This window comes from Haemorhous mexicanus, chromosome 9 (genome assembly GCF_027477595.1).
Source record: "Haemorhous mexicanus isolate bHaeMex1 chromosome 9, bHaeMex1.pri, whole genome shotgun sequence".
Taxonomy (NCBI): Eukaryota; Metazoa; Chordata; class Aves; order Passeriformes; family Fringillidae; genus Haemorhous; species Haemorhous mexicanus.
In genome coordinates, this window is record NC_082349.1 from 30,528,725 (window position 1) to 30,550,098 (window position 21,374).

The following is a 21,374-nucleotide window of genomic DNA, read 5'->3' on the forward strand; positions in this document are numbered from 1 at the left end:
AGTAAAGATTAAACAGGTTTCACTCAATTGCAGCAAGACCATCTCTCAACTGAGACTCATCTTTATCTCAGATGTGGCCCAAAGAGACCATGCAGGAAGGAAAACACATCTCTGGGAGTCTCTAGAGCTGGGAATAGAAACCTGTTTACAGCTGCTTAAAAACATTCAACACTTCAGCTCACCAACAAACCATTAACAGCTGCTCAAGTAGGAGCCATGGCACACGCAGCCTTGGAGCTGTGTTCAGCCTCAAAGGGGGTTTTAGCAAAGCTGCTTCAAAAATACCAACTCCAATTGTGGAAGAGACAGCAAACAGCCAGCAGGCTCTGCCAAGAATTAGTGAGACCTAAATTTAGCTCTCTTGTCCCCTCCAGAATGTGACAATGTCAGGGAGGGGATTACAATACAGCAAGGCAGCCCAGCCCAAGGAAGGAGTGGGTCAATGCTACAAGGTCAAAGGGTGGATGTCTTTCATACTCTCATGTGCCCCAGGGATTCAATTACTGCTCCATCAAAACAAAGAGAGACACTGAGTGACAAAGGCTGGTGAAATCAACATCAAGAACATTCAGGCAGCATTCCTGCTCCTCAGTTTCTTCTTCTCCTATAGGAAGACTTTTCGGTAATCCCACTTTCATTTCTATCATTCTCCGTGGTGCTCTTCTCTCCTATTTCTTTCTGTGGCAATCAGTTCTTTCTGAAGCCCCAAGACCACAGGCAGAGAAACTCAGTGCATGATTCTTACTTGTATGGGTTGTTTGTCCTGCTTCAATGGCCTGGCATCAGCTGACTGGGTCCCAACAAGGTCCTTCCCCAACACATGTTGGCGCAGCAGTTGTAGCTCATGGCTCCTTTCAGCCAAAGCCTGTGCCATCTTCTCTGCAGCCACCTGATTGAGGGGGAGAATTAGGGATAGGACCATGATAGGTTAGGGTCCTGGTCCCTCTCATTCTTTGGAGACCTTCCTAAGGGAAACCATCTCAATATTCATCTGTCACTGGAGACTCCAAGTGCTCTGCAAACCAGCTTGGCAGTTACTGCTCCTGGCCACTCACGCCCACTCCAGTGCAGCCCTCCCATCTCTGCTCACCAGCCTCTCACGTACACAGGAACAAACTCTTCTGTTTCTCTCAGTCCACTCCAGGGCTCCTCTTTGCTTAACAGAAGTCAGTGCCACCCACCTCAGCCTCCCACTGTAGCACTGCACAAAACTCACTCTGCTCTGTTGCTCCTTGGCGCTCAGAGCCTGCAGCAGCTCCTGAATTTCAGCATCATGTTCCATGGTTTGACGGTTCCGGTCACTGAGAAGATCCTGCAGCATCTTCTCCTTGTGCTGGAGACGCAGGCACAGCTCCTCTGCTACCTCACTCTGCCCGGGGCCCAGCTTGCACAGCAGAGTTGCTGTAAGCTCCTGAGCAAGGGGGAGGAAAGGAGTGAGACTGGAAGATGTTCAAGGACTCTCCAGCCTGGGAGTAGCTGAGGGAGCAGTGTCAGCAGGCATAGGCATGTTCAAGTGCCAGAAGCAGCCAACCTTCAAACGCTGAGCACAGCTTCAGGTGAGGCAGGCAGCAGCCTCTGCTTTGGGACCACTCTAAAGACAAACTGGCTGAAGGCTCAGGAAGCCAAGCTAAGGCCTTACCTCCACTTCCTTGTTCCTGTCATGCAGGCAGGTCTGCAACTGTTGGATGATCCCCTCCTGCTCCTTCTGCCTGCTGCCAGATTTGGCTTCAATCTCCTCTTTGAGCCAGCGGAGGTTTTGGCAGGTTGCTGAGACCTGCTCCAGTTCCAGGGTTTTGGCTTTCAGGAGGCTCTCCAGGCTCTGAGTACCACAACAGAAGTAGCTCAAGCAGGGACACAAACTTAATCCTGAATTAAGCAAAACTGGAAATGCTCTCTCTACTGCTAGCAAAGTCACACAGATTTACCCATCTGCTCCAGGTGGCCTCTATGCCCAGCCCAGAAACAAGACTGGCCCAGGAACCTGCCCCACACACAAGGCCAGAGGAAGCCAAACCCCTGCAGACCCTGTCCCCAGAGCACTGGCAGGAAGGTGTACCTAACAGCACGCCCCCACAGCCCTGCTGGGCTGTGCAGGCGCAGCACTCACGTGGATGGTGGCCTCGTTGCTGCAGAGGACACTGCGCAGCCTCTCCAGGTCGCTGCCGCGCTCCCGCATGGACACACGCAGCTGCTGCAGCTCCTGCTCCTTCTTCTCCAGGGCACAGAACTTCTCATCTACTGCTCGCTGGGCAACAGAGGGGATCATTCACAATGAGGCTCTGCAGCCAACACCCTCTGTATGCTGGACTTCAGCTCCCCCTGCCAGGGGGACTCCTCTCAAAGGACAAGCCATGAACAGCATGCAGAAGATATGGTCACCCCTGGGGTCAGCCTGGGGCGGATGGTAACCCAAAGGCTGAGCCTGAGGGACAGCTGAAACATTGCCTACAATATGTGCTCACCTCCAGAGCAGCATCCCTGTCACTGACACGCTGCTGCAGTTTCTCCAACATGGCATTCATGGCTGCAGGGCTCTTCTCCAAGCTTTGCTGGCATCGCAGAAGCTCCCTGGATTCCTAGAGATCACACACACACACACCCCCTAGTACAACTGACAGTACAGAAACCTCCCCCACCCCAAGAGCAGCACACAGGGATAACTACCTCCACTCAATGCTTGCTCTAGCCTTCACATTAAAGGCTGGTAGTGCCAGCACCTGGGGATGGTTGACTAACCCCTGCCAGGGCTCACCAGGCATTGCTGTGGGCTGAGGTACGTGGATACCTGTGCCTTATTCCTCACCCTGGGGGCCAAGAAGCCCTCTCCTTCCTTCCTTTCTTCAAAGGACATGCATGAGAGCTACAGACAGACTTTTGCATGGCCAAACATCAAAGCAGGATCAGGGACTCCATTTAATTATGCTCAAGTCAGATCTTTCTGCTGATCTCACCTGCAGAAGCTGCTCCTTGTGAGCCAGCTGCTGAGTCAAACGCTGAACCCTCTGCTCCTGGGCCTGCAGCTCACGGCTTTTCTCCCACTCCAAAGTCTGAAGCTGCTGAGCCTTGTCCTGCAGCTCTGCCTGCAGCTGTTGTACCACAGCACGCAGCTCCTGCAAGGAAAGAGCAAATACCTTGGAATTCAGTCCTCAACACAACCATAAACAGTAGGCCAGTCTGAGGAAGGGCTGTGGGAACAGCTATCTGCAATGCTACAACTTTCACATCTCAAAACACACTGCCATGGTGTTTGAATTTATTTCATTGCCCAGGGTATCCATCCATCTAAACCCCTTGCTCCGGCCACAGGCAGAGCTTTAGTCAATCACAGCTCAGCTGTGCAGCAGGGGACATGAACATCACAAAAAGAGATGGTTCATTTGCACCAGCCAGTGATGTACAAGTGACAACATACCCACTTATCAAGGGTCTTTGCTGATTCTTAATCCTCAGCTATGACACTGAGGAGGCTGGAGAATTCTCCCTGCCACATGTGACCAGGGGTTAGGCAAGTGTGTCCAGTCTGCTGTCAGCAGAAATGATGAACAAGAGCAGAGTACTGACCACCTCAGTGCTCCTTAGTCTTGCAAACCCAGAAGCTTCCAGGCTAAGTGCCTGTCATACCTGATTGTGTTTCCAGGTTGCCTCTTTCTGCTGCTCTTCCTCATGGACCGTGGTCTCCAGGAGCTGGGTTGCTCTCTTGGCTTCAGCCAGCTGATGCTCCTTCTGGCGCTGAGCTCTCTTCAGTTTCTGCACCTCCAGCTTGGTGCAGAAAAGTGTGTTCTGAAGATCGAGTGGTGACATTTGCTGCTCCTGGGGTGACAGTGGGCTCTCTGACACCTACCAAAAAGTAGGGTTCACAGAAACTCAAGAGATTCTCTTCACGTGAGGGATTTACAAACCAAGATCCCTGCAGAATGAAACCTGATGTATCTGAGGCTTTCCAGGGCATACCTGCAGCTGTCCCAGATGGTTTCTGTGTAACATGTCCCGCAGCTTGGCCATGGTCTCATTCTGCCCTTCGATGATGTGGTAGAGCTCCTCTGTCTGAGGCCGAGCACAGGAAGCCCAGTCAGTGGCAAAACAAGCACAAACTCTCCCATCCCAAGCCTCCAGCCTGGATTATGACATCTCAGCACCACATGAAAGAGGCTTTGCAAGAAATAATTTAGTGAGATGCAGGACGCCAAGCAGTGGCTCAAGCATTCCTTCTCAGCCACTGCCCCCAGGGCTAGAGCAGAGTTCCCTGTTTTTGTGAGCACCACCCTGCCCACCCTGAACTATTACCTTACTCTCTTTGCTCTTCAGGGCCTCAGTCAGACGCTGGATTGTACGATCTTGCCTTTGTGATGTTTCTTGAATAGACTTTAATTCGAAATTCAATTCATTCAGCTTTTCCTGTAACAACTGCAAACAGAAATAGGTTGGGTTTATTTAATCCTGCTTAATGCTCTGTGTAAACATCCTTAAGACTCCCTCCACTCCTTACTCCATACAGCCCTGGCGTTGACCACACCAAGATCAACGTGGCTCCCTCTAGAGTCTGCAAACACCATCGGAGCTGGGTGGAGACCGGTGAGTAAACACAAAGGCCCCACACAGGACTTGTTGCAGTGCTTCTGCTCCCTCAGGTGCAGGGCAGAGGTTCCAGGCTTGGGTTCACAGACCATACTGCCTCCCACATACCCCAGGAGAGCCTCACTCAGGCTGCCCGCAGCCCTCCCTCCCAGTTTCTATCACTTGTTTCTCTTCACTCAAAAGGAAAGGGGCTGCTTCAGACCAAAATCCTCCCAGAAATCTGAAAGAAAAATGTCAACATGAAGAAGCTACACATTCACTGATCACAGTGGCTTATCTAGCATTAAGTTCTGGCTTCAGCACAAAAGACCCTGGCCACTGCCAGGAACCTCTCACCAGTCTCCATGGCTGATTCACAACCTGAGAAACCTTTGCCTTTGACACTCTCACCCTAAAGAGAACACTACCCACCTCACTTTCAGGACAGTTTGCTGCTTTCACCATAAAGCTCATGACACAGGACATGTTGTGCAGTTAAACAAGTGCTTATTAGCATTTTTAAACATGCTGCCAGCTGATATTCTCAAAGTTGGATGATACACCTCTTCCTAAGAGCTTACTCAGGACTCAACTTCTGGAGTTGGAGCTGGTGCTGCCACATAATTTCCTCCTGTTGTTCATCTGTTGTCACACCTGTCCTGTTATCTCTGACCTGAGACACTCCCACTAACCTGTTTAAACACTTCTAATTGGGCCCTGGGTCTCTATTTCCGTCAAGCTTTGCAGTCCAGGCAGCTGCAGCACCTTATGACTATCCCCAGATTTAAATAAATTTTCCATCCCAATTTTTCTTCCCCACATTTAACCTGTTTCTCCAGAAGATATGATTTACCTTAGAGTTCAAGAGCATAATTAAGAACATATACCATTCTCAACATGTGTTACTATTGATCTGCCTCAAGAGAACTGAGATATATTTTTATTCCCAAGTATTTAAACAGAAATGAAACCAGGACTCCCTCTCTCCTACACCAGGCTCGGCCCATGCAAATCCAAGAGACAGGGAAACAGCCCTGTGCATCTCCTTCACCAGCTCCTGGAAGGCTCATTAGGCAAGGGGAAAGTTCCTTCAAAATAATGATTTGCAAAATTAAACAAGGAAAATTTACACAGCCCAGCTGCAGAAAAAAAAAAAAAGCAAATGCTTTTAATTGAATCTGACAGACAATAGCACTGAGAATCACACACTGGGAGAGCAAGGGTGCTGGCCTCCAGCCAGGCCAGGAGGCACCCTCTGACACTAACCACATCAGACTCATAGCACTGGATGTACTCTTCATGAAGAAATACCTTGTTGGCAGCTTCAGAGTGCTGGAGTTTGCCCTGCAGCTCTGCTGCACGCACACTGGCCACGTGCTCCCCTGCTGCAGCGCTGCCTGGAGCTGCCTGCTGCTGTTCATCCTGCAAATTCTGAAAGGAGAAACACAGTGAAAAATGAGACAATGGCTCAACTCCTGCATTGGCTTCTTCTCTTCAGCTGTCAGCCATCACAGACCCTGCAGCATGGCTTTAAACACGCCCCATGTGCTTTTTATCTGGCTCTGAGACATCATTCTGCTCGTGCCTCCCTTCACCAGGGTGGCAGGCTGGCACCTGGCAGCTCTGCCTCATCTGCCACAAGTGCCCTGGTGCCCCAAGCCTCTGATGGGGCTCCCTGTCTCTCCTCACTGCTGCACCACGAGCCCAGCAGCTTGTTTAGCTCTAACCACTGCCTGTGGGCTAATGATGGATCTTCTCCCCACACGCAAGCCATATCCCTGAAACCTGCTCTCCTTCCCATGTGCCCTGCTGGCATTTTAAAAAAGCTTCAAAACCCACACTGAAATGGTTCCCAAGTTCTACTGAGCTTCTGTGTCTTTATCAAGCCTACAACCTTCAATCCTTCCCACTAGCTCCTCTCCTGCCACAACCTAGCAGTCACCCCCTGCTCTGAACCCTTCCACTTGTGATTTTCTGGGCTCTCCTTCACCACTTCCCGTTCTCCAGCACCCACACCGTGTACAATTCCTTGCAGCTCCTCAAACAGGAGCAAATTCAGTGCCACAGCTGAGCTTTTTTTTCATGACACATACCCATTTATTGGGAATGTAAACAGCCTAGAGCCGCTGGCTGAGCACAACACTAATCCCTTGTCATCCCTCCTTACAATTTTGCTGTCCCCCGCGCAGTGTGTTAACTCCTTAGGGCAGCACTCCATCCCAGCACCCTCTGCAGCCCTCACAGGGCTCCCTCAGTATTCCTGAATATTATCAGCAACACAAGATTGACTGCAGTGGTGCCTGCTCTAGGTGGGAGCCCTGGAAAGGGCTGCAGGGATGCAGCACGGAGGCTGTGGAAACACGGCAGGGCTTTTTGGAGCACACACACAAGCACCAGCTCCAGGCAGTGCAGCACAGCCAGAGCAGTCAGTTCCAATTAGCCCTGTCAGGTTTGATACTCATCCTCAGTGGCCACAGAAATGCTGTCTGTGGGGAAGCCATCAGCACAGAGGAGCTCCCTCAGATCTGTGCACTGCCTCTCACAGACAGAAGTAACACCTCCCTTTACCCTGATGTTTTGTTAGGATTTCAGTGAACACTTACAGACACAGTGATTACAAATTTTCTCTGCCAGAAGGCTTTGGATGAGACAGGGAGAGCTGCTGGAATCTGTCACATCAGCTATTTTGAACTAAGATTGATTAAAACAGAGAAGGGGAAAAAGGAAAACACATTTCCTCAATTTTCCCATTAGAAAAAAGGGCTGAAAACCTGGAAAGAGCTAAGAGCAGGGAGGGGAAAGGCAGAGCCAGCTCCAGAGTCCAAAGTTCCAAAGCCCAAGCTGCCTCCGTTGTGCCTCCCTGCAGCCATTGCCGACTTCTCCAACATCAGCATTTTACTGCTAATCTCTCCTCAGCACACACTGACCCCAAGAGAACACTTCTTTAAAAACGATAATCACGGCACTCTCTGAGCCTGCCAAGCTCAGACTGCCCAGCAGAGTGGGGAAGAGCCTGGCTGTCAGGAGGGCACCGCAGGCAGCTGCAGGAGTGCCTCACAAAGGCTCCCTTTGGTGCCACCTGCCTGGGGCTGTGGTGGGGAAGGGGAGGAATTGTTGGTTCAAGAAAACGCTCAGGAAGACGGTACCTACAAGGTCACGTGCCCTGACATCAGAATGCTCCATAAATTTAAAGAACTGCAAGAGCAGTAAGAGAACTGTGGTCCTTTATATTCTAGATATTCCTTTCACATTTATGCACAGGAATCGCCGGACAGCAGCAGCACCTGACTTACAGAAGGGGTGTTGCTTTTACAAAGCAAAAGAAAAATCATTTGTGCAAGAACTATTCAGCCTACTAGCTGCATCTGCCTTCCCATTTTTGCTCTTAAAGCCATCCGAAGGATTAAGCCCTTCCCCCTTCAGCCAGACCCCGTGCTGAAGAGCTGCTGCTGTCATGGCAAGGAACCGTCAGTAAAAAATCCCGCAGGATAAAATCCTGGCAGGGCCGGTCGGATGGCAGAGGCTGGAGAAATTCCTCAAAACACAGTTCCTAGAAGAGGACGGCCATGTGTGACACAAAGCCGACCTGTAAACATGCCACGGTGCTCAGAGAAATCCCGTTTTTACCCTGCAAACACACCCCAAGCAGTGAGAACCATCAGCAAATGAGCCACGACGCACTGGTTCACATCCTCAGCTGCCGGCTGCCTTTGTGCTCCAGATGAAAACTAGTTTTCCTACGTTCCTCCCTAGCCTCATTTCTCGAGCAGGCTTTTATGGAAAAAAGCACACAGCTCCGGGAAGCAGATGGGACAGCAAGCCGGCTAAAGAGCAAGAGCAATTCAGCACTGCCACAGTTGCCATAGTAATCAACGAGCATTTTCCTAATCCCTGAGGCTACCTACAGCATTAGGCAGCACTAAGGCTGCTAATGGGAATGCGATTAGGCTGACACGGATATTCCAGAACTGAAGCTGACTGAGGCTCTCTATTCATTACTGGACGTGGTAAAGAAGTGAGTTTGGCTTTTTGACTGCACACTAAAGGACATTTCATTAAAGCCAGCTAAACAGAGGCAACCTGGAACTAGGACTGCTATCAAGAGAGACAACAGCATCCCAAAAGCAGGAGCTTTCATCCCCTCTCAGCAACACCTGCCACTAATTGATAGATCTTTTCAAAGGATCAGAAAATAAACCAATTATCTTGAATACCAAACCTAAAGTCATCCTCTGGCACAAATCCACCTGCGAGGAAAACACCTTTTCCTCGGGGCACACACCGCAGATGCCTGGGTGGCTCTGCACGTTCGGCAGGTGGAGGCCTGACCTGCAGAGGCGGGGCTGGAGGCAGGCGTTCCCCACACTCCAACCATTACTCAGGCACAAAGAAAACACACCTGCTGGAAAACACATGCCCAGAAGCTTAACATACTCCCTTTAGTTGTGGATAAAAGCTGCACCGACTTTAAGCTTAAAGATGAAGTGAAACTGGTGTTTTCTCAGCAGGAAAATGACAAAGAGCTTAGACCCACCCAGCAAGCTGCATTGTCAGGGAGGGCTGATGGAGGGGGGAAGGTTCATTTCCCAGAACACCGGGAGGAAACAGGAGACAAGAGAATGACTGAGGAGAGAGGCAGCACACCTAAAAAGGACCGAGTTGCCTATTCTTAGCCCCTGATCAGCCACACGTGGCTGTCTGCATTATCTCAGCACAGAAGAATCCCCAGTGGGCTCAGCACTGGACCACGAGGACAATGCTCAATGGAAGGGCGGCACTGTGACCTCTACCTGTACCCGCAGCGGCACATAATCCTCATAGAGGTCATCCCACAGCTCCTGCAGCTCTGAAATTTCCAGGGGAAGGCCCAAAGGTGCTCTGGAAAACGATTTTCTGTCTGTGTTCGGGAAGGCAGAACTAGCACATGCTAAGCCAGCAGAAGCACTGCCATCTGCCAAGTCATGGCTGAGCTTGGGAGGGGGCAAGCTGGACTTCACAGGAATAGGTAGTCGGCTGCCTCGGGGGCTCTGAAGGGGTTTGTAGTCCAAAGTCTTGATCAAATTGAGAGCCAGCTCCAGCCTGTTCCCGCTCAGTGAAGAGCTCGGGGTCATGCGATCATCCGAGAAATCGTCACATTTCCCATTCCCTTTCAGCCCCTTATCTGCATCTTCATCCTTCTGCTGCGGAGGGCTGGCCTCCACGGTGGTGTCCAGAGACTCAAGAGAGGATGCAGGTGTGCCTTCCTCCATGCTGTCCCCATCCACAGCCACCCTGGAGCTGGTGGACTCGGCCACATCACACACAGACGACTCCTCGTTGCCCATGCTGGCCGACCAGCGGCTGGACAGCCCGCAGGAGATGCTCCTGGCCACCTTTCGGGGCACTTTGCAGATGGCTTCATAGTCGGCATCGGCCACCCGCAGGGCAGCACAGCCCCGGCAGCGCCGCGGGCGGCTCCCTGCCCCCTCGGAGCCGTGGCAGCTGTGCGGCTCCAGGCCATGCTCTTCCTGATCCATCCAGTACTCAAACCCAGAGTAAGTGAAGTCCTCCTGGAGGAGGGCAGCGTACCGTGCATCAGGCAGGTTGGAAAGGTCCACAGTCCCCTCCCCAGCCCTGTCCTCTGTGCTGGAGTCGTCGTTGTTCTTGCGGTACATGCTTGCGATGCAGAACTTGAGACGGTCCTTCTCCAGCAGCAGCTTCTGCAGGCGCTCGATGGAGAGGGCCTCGATACGGGCGATGACGGTGTCGAACCTGTAGATGCGGTCCAGCATGAAGGCACACTTGCTGCAGGCGAACTCGGACCTGCCGTCCCGGCACAGCTCCCTGCCCAGGACGTGGGAGAGCAGCACCTGGAGATTCAGCTTGGCCGCCGTGTGGAAGATCCATCGCCGCTGGTTGCCGCACAGCTCCCGGCCGCAGATCCGGCAGTTTTCCTTCATCCTCCCTCCCTCCCGGCACACAAACCCACTCCTGCGGGCTCTCAGGAGACCTTCCCGAGGTCAGCACATCTCCCTCAATCCCTGAGCCCGGCGGCACGTCTCACTGCACCAATCCCCTCTTAATAGGGTGGTCACACGCCGGGACTCTTGATTCAATAGAAACACCCCACCCTACACCACCTCCCTCACATCTTCACAGCCACACCTGGTCTGCCCCCCTGTCCAGGCTGCCCCCCGCCCCTCCGATGCTGCTCCCTCGCCTCACAGCTCGAGCCCCCGATGCTTCCCCATCTCTCCTCACAGCCCCCCTCCCCGGGGCTGCCCCTCACCGCGGGCTGCCCCTGCCCGTCCCGCCCCGGCCCCACCGCCCCGAGCGGAGGATGCTCCTGCCACGGCGGCGCCCGGCTTCTGGCTCAGATTTCAAGATGGCGGCCAAGCCCAGCCTCCCGCGCATGCGCACGGCCCGCAACGCCGGCCGGGATATGTAGTTGCCACGCCCGTTTACGCATGCGCAGTGGCGATTCGCGCCACGCCCGGACACACGGGCAGTGCCGGGGGTCGCGACAGCGCAGGGATCCAGTCTCAGTGGCGCACACACACACACACACACACTCGTGCTTGGCTCCAATGCAAGTGCCTGTCCCAGTGACACGTCTCTACCCCAGTGCCTATGCCACATCCCCGTTCCAATGCCAGTGCCTGTCCCAGTGCCAGGTCCCCACCCTAGTGCCTGTGCCACTTCCTCGTCCCAATGCCAGCACCTGTCCCAGTGCCGGCTCCTTGTCACAGGGCCTGTCTCAGTGCCAGGAGCCACCCCAGTGCCATGCCATGCCCCAGTGCCGCAGCAGGCAGTGTGGGTGGGCACATCCCCGCAGCACAGTGCCACCAGCACCTGCACAGCAGCCCGTGCCACCTCCTGGGCAAACGGCAAGGTCCCTGCAGGAGCGGTGTACAGGCAGCTCACGCACTGACAGCCCGCAGCTGCTGGGGACAGTGCCCTGCCACCAACATCCAGCGTGGCCAGAGCTGTGCAGCTGCCAGGAACATGCCGCTCTGATCTCTCACAGCCCCAAAATCCTGCCTGGCACCATGCCAGGCCGCCAGGGGTATTTTAAGACTTGGGATTTAAATGGCAGACGGGAGCAAGTGGCACCAACACCCTCAGAAGGACTGCACAGGCTGGTGGCCTGTTCCCTGACAGCTCACACTGTGTCCTCTGAGCCCCTCTGCTCCTCCCAGCTCCTGGCAATCACTCAACCCTGCCAGGCTGAACACAGCACAGCCCTGGCCATAGCCCCAGAAGAGGGCAGAGATGACAACAACCAGCCAAGCCCTGGATGGACGTGCTCCTCCCTGGGGTCTCCCCACCCTTGCCTGCTTACCTGCCCCTCCATGACCGGAGACCCCTCCAGGCACTGCTGCAGGTCACGCTTCTCTGCTGACAGCATTTCCACAAGCTGGTTGCTGGCAGCCAGCTGTTGGCTCAGCTCTTCAATCCTCCTGAAAGCGACAAAAGGGCATGGGATGCTCAGGGACTGGGATGGCCATGGCATGACACTGGAGACACCTGACAAAAGGTCAATCTCTGGGGCAAAGCAAAACAGCCTCAGGACTGCTCCCCCCTTCCCCACAGACCAGCTCTCCCTCATTGGGGGACCTCTGCATCCCACCAGATATGCACAGCCCCTCAGTCATGCACATCACGAGCCCCTCAGTAGTCCCCAAGAACTGGCACAGCACACAGGCTGGCAGCATAGAGGAGACATGTTTGGAACACCTACCTCTGGGCCACGGAGCCACAGCCATTGTCGCTCCTGTCCTCCTGCTTTGTCTTCGCTGCTTCCTTCAGCTTCCCTGTCAGCTCCCGGCATCTCTCCGCCTCAGCTCTGGCCAGTGCCGTGGCCTGCTCAGCCTCACTCCGCGCCAGCCTGGCCTCCTGCATGGCAGCAGGGTGAGCCCCCAGGCAGCAGCCCCTGGCTCCTCCCCGGCCCCCACCATCCATTGAGACTCACCTCCTGCAGGAGCTGGATCTTATTCTCCAGGAGCTCATAGACGTGCTCCGACTCCCGCTGCCGCTCCTCATACTGCTGCCGGAGGGCAGCCTGGCTGCGGCTCGTCTGGTTCTCTGCAGCCACCCTGCTGGGCACAGCGCGGTGTGCCACAGCCTGCTGTGGCATGGCATCTCCTGGCACAGCGTGGTGTGCCACAGCCTGCTATGGCATCTCCTGGCACAGCACAGTGTGCCACAGCAGTGTGCAGCACAGCATGGCATAGCACAGTTTTTGTGACAGCCTCCACCCCAAACCAGCTTGGCTGGGTGATCTGGACCACTCCAGGTACCCCCAGCCTGGTTCCCCCCATGTCCTGCCCTGGGGACACCGCTCCTCTGGCAGCATCAGGCCATGTTTAGGCTCTGACCCACCAGAGCACTCCTCACACACTCCCAAAACCAGGACCTCACCAGCTGCTGTGCCACCGCCCCCCTGCCATCAGTGCCCCACGGTGAGGCACCCATGCCATGGCCCCTGGGCACAGCACTGCCCTCCCCCACCAAACAGGTGCTGTCCTTTATTTTTGGCTGGCGCCAGGGCTGTAAGAGGAGCCCTGTGGGTGCCCAGCCCCATTGCAAACCCCTCCAGCCCCATTGCAGGCCCCTCTACTGCCTGCTACGGGCAGGGTGCCGGCGGACATCTCCCGTGCCTGTGCCCACAAAGCCACCACAGGCGGGGCACGGGCACCACGTCTGCCCCAGGGTGAGGGGCTTGGCCAGCCCCACTCACCATGTGTTGTCCAGGGCTTGTTGCTTCTCCTGCAGCTCCCGCTTCAGGCTCTCCACCTCCACCTTCAGCTCAATGTTCTATGGAGCAGGAAGGAGGTGGGTAGCATGCCCTCACGGTTGCCTGGACACCCCAGCCCCACTGCCCACAGGAATGAAGAAGTGGCATGGGGGACCCCCACGCCATGGCAGGGCTTTGGGTGCTCCTGTCAGTGAGTGGCACAGGTGGTATTTTAGCCTGTCGGCTCCGGGATGGGGTGTACCCACTCCATCTGTGTGCCCCCAAACTTGCACTGTCACCCACCCCGGGAACCCCACCGGGCTGGGGACGCCCTCCCCAACCCTCTCCCCGCTCCTGGCAAAGGAAACGAGGGGCAAACTCCCAACAGCAGCTCCCCCATTCCCCAGTGCCCGAAGCCTTCCCTGTCATCCCCCGACCCCATTCCCTCCCAGAAAAGAGAGGAAACCCGCTCACCCCGTCCCCTACAGGCACTCACCCGCCGGTAGACATCGTCCCGGCTGTCCTCGCCCTTCTGCTGGACGCGCTCCTCCAGAAAGTAGATGCGGAGCTTGAGGCTGAAATTCTCCTTTTTGAGGTCATTGAGGTGCTGCGAGAGCGTGCGGTACCCGTTAGCCATGGCCGGCGCTCCATGAGGCGGGCATCCCGGCACCCCTCACATGGCGCCGCCGAGACACAGCCTAGGCTCCCTGCCCGCCCGCAGCTCCCGTCGCTGGCCCCGCTGCTCTCTCTTTCCTCTTTTTTTTTCCGCCTCCCAGAGCTATTTGAGGAATCGCTGGAGGGGGGACAGCGGGTTGGTGAAACCCGAGCCCCAGAGGCCCCCACGCGCCGCAGCCGTGAGGGCGGTGAGGGGAGCGTGGCGCCTGGCCGGGCTCGGCCCCCTCTGCCACCGCCACCTGCCCCGCCGCCCCTCCTGCGCTCCACACCCCGCTGCTGTGACCGGAGGACCCGGCACGAATCCTGCAAGCACCCGGCAGTGCCGGGAGGGCGCTGGCGGTGCCATGCGGGGTCCCAGCGCCCCGCGGTCTCACCTGCTCAAAGTCCCGCAGGGTCTGTGTGTGGGCGAGGGGCCCCATCTCCAGGTCCCGGAGGAGACACCTCTGCCCCAAGGGGTCAGGCTGGGCCTGGGCACCCGGGGGGGCGCTGGACCCCCTCGGCTCGGCTGGCACAGGCTCCTCATCACCTTCACCCCACAGCCCTTCTTGGGAAGCTGGCAGGGAGCAAGGGCAAGGAGCAGTCAGACGAGCAAAGTGGCTGCTCCACGCCTCGTGTGCCTCGGAGGAGAGGAGAGACAAGGGGACACCTCGGGGCCCAGAAAGCCCCCGACCATCCCCTGGCGATGCGGAGCTTCAGGGCATGCAGGGTACCGGGGCTCTCGGGGTGCCTTACCCGCCATGCCTCTGGCTCCGGGCACCACGGCTGGCACAGTGTCACTGCTGCAGGGGTCCCTGCAGAGAGCAGCACAGGGCCGTGTCACACACAGCACCGGGGGTCCGGGCCGGGCCCCCCTGTGCCACCGCGCGCTGTGCCGCAGGGACCGGGGAGGGGGACAGGGTGCCACTGGTGTCTGCATACACGTGGGGACACACGTGTGCGTCCCCATAGCCGCTGGGCAGAGGCTCTGAGTGCAAAGACACAAGGCCCTGGGGGCTGTGCAGATGGCGTGTCCCCCGAGCAGCACTTTAGCTCCATTAGCAGCCCTGTCAGGGCCACCTGAGCCCCCAGAGCAGACCCCACAGCCCCCAGGGAGGATCTGGGGCACAAGGCATGGCTGGCCCTGGCTGCTCTCAGAGGGACCCTGTGCCTCTGTGCTGTCATGGCTTGCCAGCTCATAGTCAGGTTTATTTTCAGCTCAGATATGTGAGTTATTTCATGATTTAAGAGAAAGAAAGAGAAACCCAACCAAAAAAAAAAAAAAAAAACCTGGATTGTTGGGGTTTTTCTCCTTTTAAAGAAATCAGAATGTTTCTTTTGTAATCTCAGCCTGACAGCTTTTTGGTGGAGTCCCAGGGAGGTGGGCACTTGTCCCAGCATCAGTGTGGGCACAGTGCCCTGCCCACATGCACAAGGCTGAGCCCCAAGAGCCAAGGAGGGTCAGCATGTTCCTGTGGCACAAGCCATGGTAGGGGCCCCGGGACCATGTCCCCAGAGCCTTGCACACCACACCAGCACCTTGCAGCAAGGGACAGCACTGCCAGCCTGGCAGGGAGCAGGAGAGGCAGACACAGGGTACCACAGACCCTGCAACAACAACCCGTCGTGGAGGAAAACTGAGGCACGATGACTTTAAACACAGCAGCACTGGTCAGGCGTGGCTGTGTGCCCTGCTAGACACCATAACCAGTGTGATACCCAGAGACAAAGCACCCAGAGGTGTTGTACCTGCAGGCACAGCACCCAGAGGTGCAGTGCCCAGAGGCATCTTACCCAGAAGTGTGGAAGCCTGAGGAACCCAAATTTCAATAACCAGAAGTGTGACTCCTGAGGAGATCAAGAGTGACAATATCCAGGGAGGTGTGACCTCTGGAGGCATGACACCCTAGGAGGAGCAGTGCCCCAGGCGTGACACCCAGAGGCAAAGCATCAAACACTCAGGATGCACAAGGATGCACAACACTTAAGGAAGCATGGTGCTCAGGGGCATGATATCCCAAGGCATGATATCCCTGGAGGCAAAATATCCAAAAAGGCACATTAACCAGTGATACAATATGCAAGGCTTGACACCCAGAAGGGCAATACCCAGAGGCACAACAAGCAAGGAGGGATCACAGCCAAGTACTTGATGCACAAGGAGACACAATGCCCAGAGGATGCACAAGGAGACACAATGCCCAGAGGCAGAACAACACCCCAAATCCTGGGGATGCTGGGGGGTGATGACCAAAGAGCCAGGCAAAGGCTAAGGCTTACCATCTACAGGCTACACTGTTAACGTTGCAGAGGGAGATGTGCACAGTTGACAGAAAGAAAGGATGAGCTGGGCAAAGGAGGAGGTCCTGTGAGATAGGATTGTCCTGCCCTGGCTCTGAAAAACTGCACAGAGCGGAACAAAGTCCTGTGACTGGAACTTTGAGAGACACCATGGCCAAAAAAGTAACTTTTTCCTGATCAAGGATTTTTTAAATAATGAAACACACAACAGTGCACAGGCAAATAAGCTTAATGAAATACATGCTGCCACATAAATTACTCTGTTGCTTAACTCTCCACCTAGATCATGCCACATGTAACATAGGAGGAGGGGGATAAGATTGGGCTATACATAAGGAGGATAAGAATTTCACCTGGTTAGGAGGAAGATCCAAAAATACCTTTGATACAGTCAATGGGCTACCCTTCTCTCCCTTGTCCCAAGCCAGGGACACCTTGCTGAGTTTCTGCATATTATTGTTGTTATTACTTGGCTTAACACAAGTGTGCACCATCCTGAGAGGGAACAGAATGGGCCCAAAAATGTTGGAAAAACAACAATGAAGTAATTTGGCTTGCTGATCTTGTGTGCAAAAGGAAATCAGAGCACCCTCTCTCCTAAAAAATGGCAGATGTAGAATATACTGCTTTGAAATCAGAAAAGGAGAAACTTAAAGTGTACTTGGCCACAGCTGAAAATAGGGAAAAGCAACTGCAGAAACATTTAGAGGAAGAGAAGGAGAAAAAAAAAAAGGAAGAAAAGGTAGAGATGATGCTTGTGTGAGCTCCTGCTCCCCCTGACATCATACAGATTAGAAAACGAATCATATTCCCTGAGGAACAGGATGGAGACATATGGGATGACCCAAATGACAGAAAACTGGGGGAAGATGGTTCTTTGTCTCCTTCAAATCCCCCTGAGTATGAAAGCAGATGCATTATAGAAACAGAAGAGGCAGCCAAACCTTGGTGAATTGTGGGGAATCATAGCTGGAAAACAATCCCATTCAATCTGATCAGGTTTGGAAAGTGCTGTGGCCATAAGCCAGGCTGGACTGAAATTCAGCAGGAGGAATCCTATCAGTGCACACATAATAACAACCCACACATTCTGATGCCAGGGGGGCCTCCTCAACTGTTAATGACATTTCTAGTAGATAAGGGAACACAAATTCCAGTATTAACAGAGCAGGACATTGAAAAACTGGGCAGAATTGAAATCACTGGAGGGAACAGAGCAAGTGCTACGTGCCAAACCACCAGGGCTATTTTATGGCTCCCAGGCGATAAGCACATGTCCTCCCCTCACTTTGCAGCAAAAGATCACAATGAAAACATTTTGGGTTTCAAAGTTCTGAGCAGCCAAGCCTGGCAGCTGATGCAGAGCAACTTTTGGTCCTTCCGTTCAACCCTGACCCTAAAAGAAATCCAGATCCCACATTCACCCCTCTGGATGCTTACTCTCCCTCATTCAAAAGCTGCTAATGTACCTTATTCAAGGGCTGCTAATGTGTATAGATATACATACATACATACATACATACATACATACATATATATATATATATATATATATATATATATATATATATAAAAATCAGCTCCAGAGCCCACTCCCCATGTAATTCACCAACTGATAATTCACCAAAATTTCACCCCATGTAATTCACCAGTTTGGCTAAAAACTGAATGGAGATGGCAGTTACCTGTTGATTACTGGCACATAGACAGGGTGGGACCAGATTTGGAGAAAAGAGAGATGACAATGCCAGTGCTTGAGCCTTTAACCACTGCTGTGCCAAATATTGAGGAACTGGTAACTCAGCTTCAGGGAGTGCCCCACTCATGGATGGCAACCCTGGATGTAAAATATATGTTTTTTGTGATTCCACTCCAGGAACACAACAAGCCTTCATTCACCCTCACCTGGAAGGGAGTGTTTTTAATAGGCTGCTCCAGGGACATAAACACTCTCCCTCTATTGCTCATAAAGCCCTGGCAAAGTCTTAGCCACAAATGTGACCCACCAAACATTACAATATATCAGTAGATCAACATCATCATCATCATCATTGAATCATCCCAGAATGGCCTGGTTTGGACAGAATCTTAAAGATCATCTCCTTCCAGCCCCCCTGCCATAGGCAGGGACATCTTCCACTAGCCAGCATTGCTCAGGGCCCCATCAAGCCTGACTTTGAACATTTCTGGCAATGGGACATCCACAGCTTCTCTGGGCACCCTGGGCCAGGTCTCATCACCCTCACAGTAAAGAATTTTTTCCTACTATCCAATTCAAACCTACCCCCTGTCAGTTTGAAGCCATTTCCCTTTTCCTGCCACTACATACTCTTGTAAAAAGTCTCCCTCCATCTTTCTTATGGGCTCCCTTCAGGTACTGGAAGGCCAGAATTAGGTGCCCCTAAAGCCTTCTCTTTTCCAGGCTGAAGAAGCCATATTGTCTCATAGAGAGAATTTTCTCAAATTCCCTCATAGAGGTGCTCCATCCCTCTAATCAATTTGGTTGGAGAATACCCTTTGGTGGTTTTGCCCACAAGGAAAAATGTAAGCCTTGAGCAGTCCTACATCCCAGCATCAGGGGCCCAAGCAGGAGGTTAAGTTCCTGTGAGTCTATTGGATCAAAGAAGCCCCTTCTGTACTCCTGCAAACCCCAGAAAAAACAGAACATGGACAGAATCTACCTAACATAAAGGAGTGACAGCAAGTTCTGGGAACTTTCGAATTATTATTAAGAGAAGTGAGGCTGTCCCATCAGCTTGATCCCATATACCTATGGTACCATATACCATAAATATATACCATATATATTTATGGGAAATAGGGGCTCAGTGTATGCAGTTCCCTTTTTAATCTGTGTCAAAAGGAGCTGGAAGAGCCAGAGAGAACACTAGACATTAGCTGCCTCTCTTTCAATGACACTGGAACAAGATATTAGTATCTAGAGAAGGGCTTGCTGTCCCTGGTGGGGCAGTGACACAAGCAGAACAGATAAGGGAAGAACAAGGGAAGGACAGAGTGAGAATATTTGGGGGAATACCGACTGACTGATACCAGGCCATCCTGTGCTGGTTACAATGCTTCAGACTGGGACCCTGCCAGTGATCTTAACAACCAAAAATAACCTTATTCCTGGGAAACCAAATGTTACTGCTCAGGGCCGCCCTGAGGCGGGGCCATCCCAGGGCAGTGCCCAGACCCCCTCCCCCCCCAGCCAGAGTGGCAGCCCCATGCCAGGCCATGGCCATGCTGGGCCAGCAGGAGCCCAGGGCTCTGCCACAGCCATGGCAGGTTGGGCTGAGTGGGGGCTCCCCCCTCCCTGCCCCAACACTGGGAATTTGTTTGCTCTGAAGGGGAGGCCACTGCAGGGCTGCTGGGGCTGCAGGAGGACAAGAGCCCTTTCATGGCAGCCTGGAGCACGGAGCAGAGCTGCCAGCACAGCACAGAATGAGGGGGACTCAGCCCTGGGGCCCCCCACTCTCCGGGCAGCACTGCCCACCCATCCCCATGCACCTCCAAGCCCTGGCACAAGGAGCACCACGCGGCCCTGACTCAGAGCACTGAGCCCTGACTGACTCACAGCATCTCCCAGGCATCACACCAGGGCCACTGCAGCCACTCCTCAGCACTGCACACCGGGGTGCCATCGGGAGAGGGGACAACGAAGGGCTGGCAGCCACGGCCAGGGTACATGGGCTGTGTGGGACTGGCTACTGCCCATGGGGAAAGCATCCTGGGGTAAAGCATCCCCAAAGCACCGGGCACCAGAACCCAGCAACAACTCACCTCCTTCTGCTGCTGGATCACCTCCTGCGGGGAGACAGATGGACAGAGGGACGGACGGACGGACGGATGGATGGATGGACGGACGGACGGACGGACGGATGGATGGATGGATGGATGGATGGATGGATGGAGGGATGGAGGGATGGACTGCAGGCCCCAGCCCCGTGCTCAGCAGCAGCCACTGTGTGCCAGCGGCTCCAGGCTGGCAGAGGGGCTGTGGCAAGGGCCAGGAAAGGCCAGGGAGAATGTGGCAGCTCAGATGCCGAGCGTGGCACATCCAGCTCCCCGCTGACTCGTTGGCACAAATGTCTCAGCAGGGGCGGAGTGCCATCACGGAGGAGGAGGAGCGGGGACAGTCGTCCCCAAAGCCGGTGGCTGCTTGAGTGTGCGAGCACGGCACGGAGCGCACGGCACTGCCAGCCGCCGACCTGCACACGGAGCGCGGCAACAAGGTCGGCATTGAGCACGGCCGCCCGGGGGAGCCGGGCTGGCGCTGCCCCCTCTCCGGCCTGGGCGGCTCCCGGCGCGGCCCCGCAGGCGTGGCAGCCGGCTCAGCTCCCGGGGCCCTGGAGAGCCGCCGGCACAAACGGCCAGGCCAGCGGCTCGGAGCGGAATCGGGGATGGGCACAAGCGGGGAGGAGCAGGGAGCTGGGGAGATGGGGAGATGGGGCAAGCCAAGCTCCATGCACCGACACCAGCGCCCTGAACCCCTTCCTTCAGGGCTATGCTTGGCCCAGCGCGTCCCAGCAAACCTCCCATGCCCAGCGCACCGAGGAGAGCTTAGTGATGGTGCAGGCACCAGCCCAGGATCCTACAGCACCCTGCAGCTCCTGCGCTCTCATCTGGCACACACACATTGCTCTGACACCTACAGGTCCCCATGGCACAGGACAGCGAACACCAGTGTGCCCCCCGTGCTAGGCAAGGGACTCCTGGTCCCTTTCGGGCACACAAGCGGCTCCCGAGTTTTCTTGGGCTTGCCTGGTGCAGATCCCAGAGAGCCCCAAACCCGGGGTCCCAACCCGCGGGACCCCAGCAGCAGGAAGGGACACCCACGGCCCAAGGGAGTGGGGTTTGGGACAGGGGTTGTCCGGCCCTGCACCCCCCGAGGGAGCGCGCTGATCCTGCCCGCATCCCAGCGGCACCGATCCGATGCCGGGGGGGTCCTGGGCCTCTACCTGCAGCGGCATCACCACAGCCCAGCGTGGGCACACGCAGCCCCCGCGTGCCCGGGACGCGCGGACATGCCGACCGCATCACCCCGGACACGCACACCCGCGGATGTCACACGCGGCACGGACACGCTCCTCACCTCCGCCTCGGGGCTCGCATCCTGCCCCGCCGGGCTCCGCCGCACCGGGCCGGCCAG

General features: G+C 54.9%; 1 protein-coding gene across 11 annotated transcripts in view; it reads right to left on the reverse strand.

The window, feature by feature from the left end:
• LOC132331371 (myomegalin-like) overlaps nt 1-14,169 on the reverse strand; it is a 28,727-nt gene extending 14,558 nt beyond the window's left edge. For 3 of the 11 annotated variants that reach the window (XM_059854765.1, XM_059854772.1, XM_059854773.1), the window contains exons 1-11: nt 9,345-10,735; nt 5,866-5,985; nt 4,285-4,404; nt 3,952-4,044; nt 3,622-3,837; nt 2,952-3,110; nt 2,463-2,576; nt 2,108-2,245; nt 1,640-1,819; nt 1,217-1,411; nt 746-889 (exon numbers count right to left, since the gene is read on the reverse strand). In XM_059854765.1, the coding sequence (XP_059710748.1) occupies nt 746-889; nt 1,217-1,411; nt 1,640-1,819; nt 2,108-2,245; nt 2,463-2,576; nt 2,952-3,110; nt 3,622-3,837; nt 3,952-4,044; nt 4,285-4,404; nt 5,866-5,985; nt 9,345-10,493 (2,628 nt within the window). In that variant the 5' untranslated portion in view covers nt 10,494-10,735. Of the gene's footprint in view, nt 1-745; nt 890-1,216; nt 1,412-1,639; nt 1,820-2,107; nt 2,246-2,462; nt 2,577-2,951; nt 3,111-3,621; nt 3,838-3,951; nt 4,045-4,284; nt 4,405-5,865; nt 5,986-9,344; nt 10,740-11,875; nt 11,994-12,274; nt 12,430-12,505; nt 12,633-13,273; nt 13,351-13,766 lie in introns of those variants that run through there. The other 8 variants (XM_059854770.1, XM_059854767.1, XM_059854774.1 and 5 more) reach the window with 7 other exon arrangements.
• Nucleotides 14,170-21,374: the final 7,205 nt, after the last annotated feature.